The following is a 2,027-nucleotide window of genomic DNA, read 5'->3' on the forward strand; positions in this document are numbered from 1 at the left end:
TCTCCTCCTTTACCTTCTCCAACTTACGATCTCTTCACCTACTTTGTGTTTTTCTTTCTTGATCTCTTCACATTGGCGACTCATCTATGTCGGCGAACCCCTCCTCGCCTTCTCTTATGATCCTCTTCATTTTCGCCTCCGCATCCCATCGATTGATCGCTCCTCCTCTCCTACGCCGTAGAACCCTAATCTCAAGGTAACGTTTACGATTTCTCATGATTTATGTGATTTGTTCACGCGCATGTGTGTGTGTGTGTGTGTGTTTTACTTTTTTGGACGGATCTGATCATCTTTGCTGCAGATCTCACCATGATGAGGGAGAAATCGAAGACTGACGCTTCCAAGAAAATTGATACCAAGTGAGATTTCGTTTCACCTTTTAATGTTCTTAGCAAATCGATCGGTGTTGAAAAAGTTTGATTTTGGAGGGATTGGGTGCTTGTTTTCTTCTCTCTAAAGGCTTTTGGTGAAGAAGGGATCGGAACAGGCGGCGAAGAAGCCAAGGAAGTCCAAAGCTGGCAAGGATCCCAACACACCCAAGAGGCCTCAGAGTGCCTTCTTCGTCTTCATGTGAGATCCTCTCTTATCGGCTCATCGATGTACTTTACCCTTCTTTGTATGTCATTGCTCACTCGATTAGCTCGGCAGGGAAGAATTTCGGAAGACGTTCAAGGAAAAGAACCCTAATAACAAGTCGATTGCAGCGGTTAGTTTTCCTCTTCCTTTCCCCTACAGATCTTTCTACTCTATAACTGATTTTTTTTCTCTCTTCGATTTTTTACCACCATAATAAACACATCAATTTGATCCGAACAGGTTGCTAGCTGGAGGAGACAAGTGGAAATCTTTGACGGAAAAAGTAAGTAATCAATAGCAACACATGATTTGTTAATTCAATCGAACAACCTTTAACAAACTCTCCTTTGTAGGAGAAAGCTCCATACATAGCCAAGGCAACAATGCTCAAAGCCGATTACACCAAAACCATGGCTGCCTACAACAAAGGCCAGGTATTGATCACAAACTCACCACTTTTTGTGGAACAACTCCAGTATCGAATCACTTAATCATTCACCTTTATCTGGTTCATAGTCTGGTGGAGGAGGAGGAAGTCGTGCTACTGCCGCAGATGAACAGATGAAGATGAAGAAGAAGAAGAAGAAGAAGAAGAAGAAGGCGAGGAATCCGACAAGTCAAAATCCGAGGTGAATGATGACAATGAGGATGATGAAGAAGAAGAGGTCTGAAATCTAATAATAATAATAAAAAAAAATCTATTTCCACATTATGTCTCTATAAATAAAACATTGTTAAACGATGAACAGGATGAAGAGGATGATGAATAAGGGAATTGCATCTGCAACTCAAGATTATCTCTTTTCCTTTCCGCTTTTTCCCTTGTTGTAGTTTCTATTTGGACCCGAAGAAATCGTAAAAATTATCAACTTTTCATTATCTTCTCTAATGGTAAAAGTTTGCGCTATCATAATGTACTTAACTTTTATCTAACCTGATCTAATCTAGTTCTAATTTATCTTGCTCTAAGTGCAATGACCTTTGATTAAAACAGTGCTTTCAGTCCTTTACAGGAAAGATAGTGCAGAGGTTTGTCATATTTCTGATTTACTTGAGTGGTTGTTGATTGTCTCAAATAAGGCAGTTTGTTAGGTTTGCTAACCTGATTATGTCAAACGGTTGACTTTGTTCTAGCTCAACTCATCTTATTCTTATTTAGTTATTATAATTGGTGGAATTCCATCATACATTATGAAAATAATAGATTTGGCTCTATTTTTGGGAATTAATAGATTTAGCATAGTTTCATGCCCAAAATGCTTGTTTATTCTCTTAAATATTACTACTCTGACTTCTTTTCCATGTGAAGATTGCAAGTATGTTCATTATGCAAGTATGTTCATATTTATTTGATTACTTATGCAGATTCTCAAGTATATTTATTATACAAGAATCCAATATTTTTTACACAAGTGAAAAAAGAGTGTATTGCCTGTCTCAAATCTTTTGAT

At 37.9% G+C, this 2,027-nt stretch overlaps 1 protein-coding gene across 1 annotated transcript; it reads left to right on the forward strand.

The window, feature by feature from the left end:
* Nucleotides 1-309: 309 nt before the first annotated feature.
* Nucleotides 310-1,346, forward strand: LOC122040082 (DNA-binding protein MNB1B-like). The gene is made up of 7 exons (XM_042599448.1): nucleotides 310-359; nucleotides 460-570; nucleotides 649-710; nucleotides 825-859; nucleotides 930-1,005; nucleotides 1,138-1,241; nucleotides 1,326-1,346. The coding sequence occupies exons 1-7, from the start codon at nucleotides 310-312 to the stop codon at nucleotides 1,344-1,346; spliced, it is 459 nt and encodes a 152-aa protein (XP_042455382.1).
* Nucleotides 1,347-2,027: the final 681 nt, after the last annotated feature.

The sequence above is a fragment of the Zingiber officinale genome, chromosome 2A, assembly GCF_018446385.1.
Source record: "Zingiber officinale cultivar Zhangliang chromosome 2A, Zo_v1.1, whole genome shotgun sequence".
Taxonomy (NCBI): domain Eukaryota; kingdom Viridiplantae; phylum Streptophyta; class Magnoliopsida; order Zingiberales; family Zingiberaceae; genus Zingiber; species Zingiber officinale.

Bases quoted from the DNA above. Each gene is read 5' to 3' on its own strand.
- LOC122040082 (XM_042599448.1), top strand. From the start codon at position 310: ATGATGAGGGAGAAATCGAAGACTGACGCTTCCAAGAAAATTGATACC. The intron at 860-929 runs GTAAGTAATCAA...TCTCCTTTGTAG, and splicing joins GGAAATCTTTGACGGAAAAA to GAGAAAGCTCCATACATAGC. The intron at 1,242-1,325 runs GTCTGAAATCTA...AACGATGAACAG, and splicing joins AGGATGATGAAGAAGAAGAG to GATGAAGAGGATGATGAATA.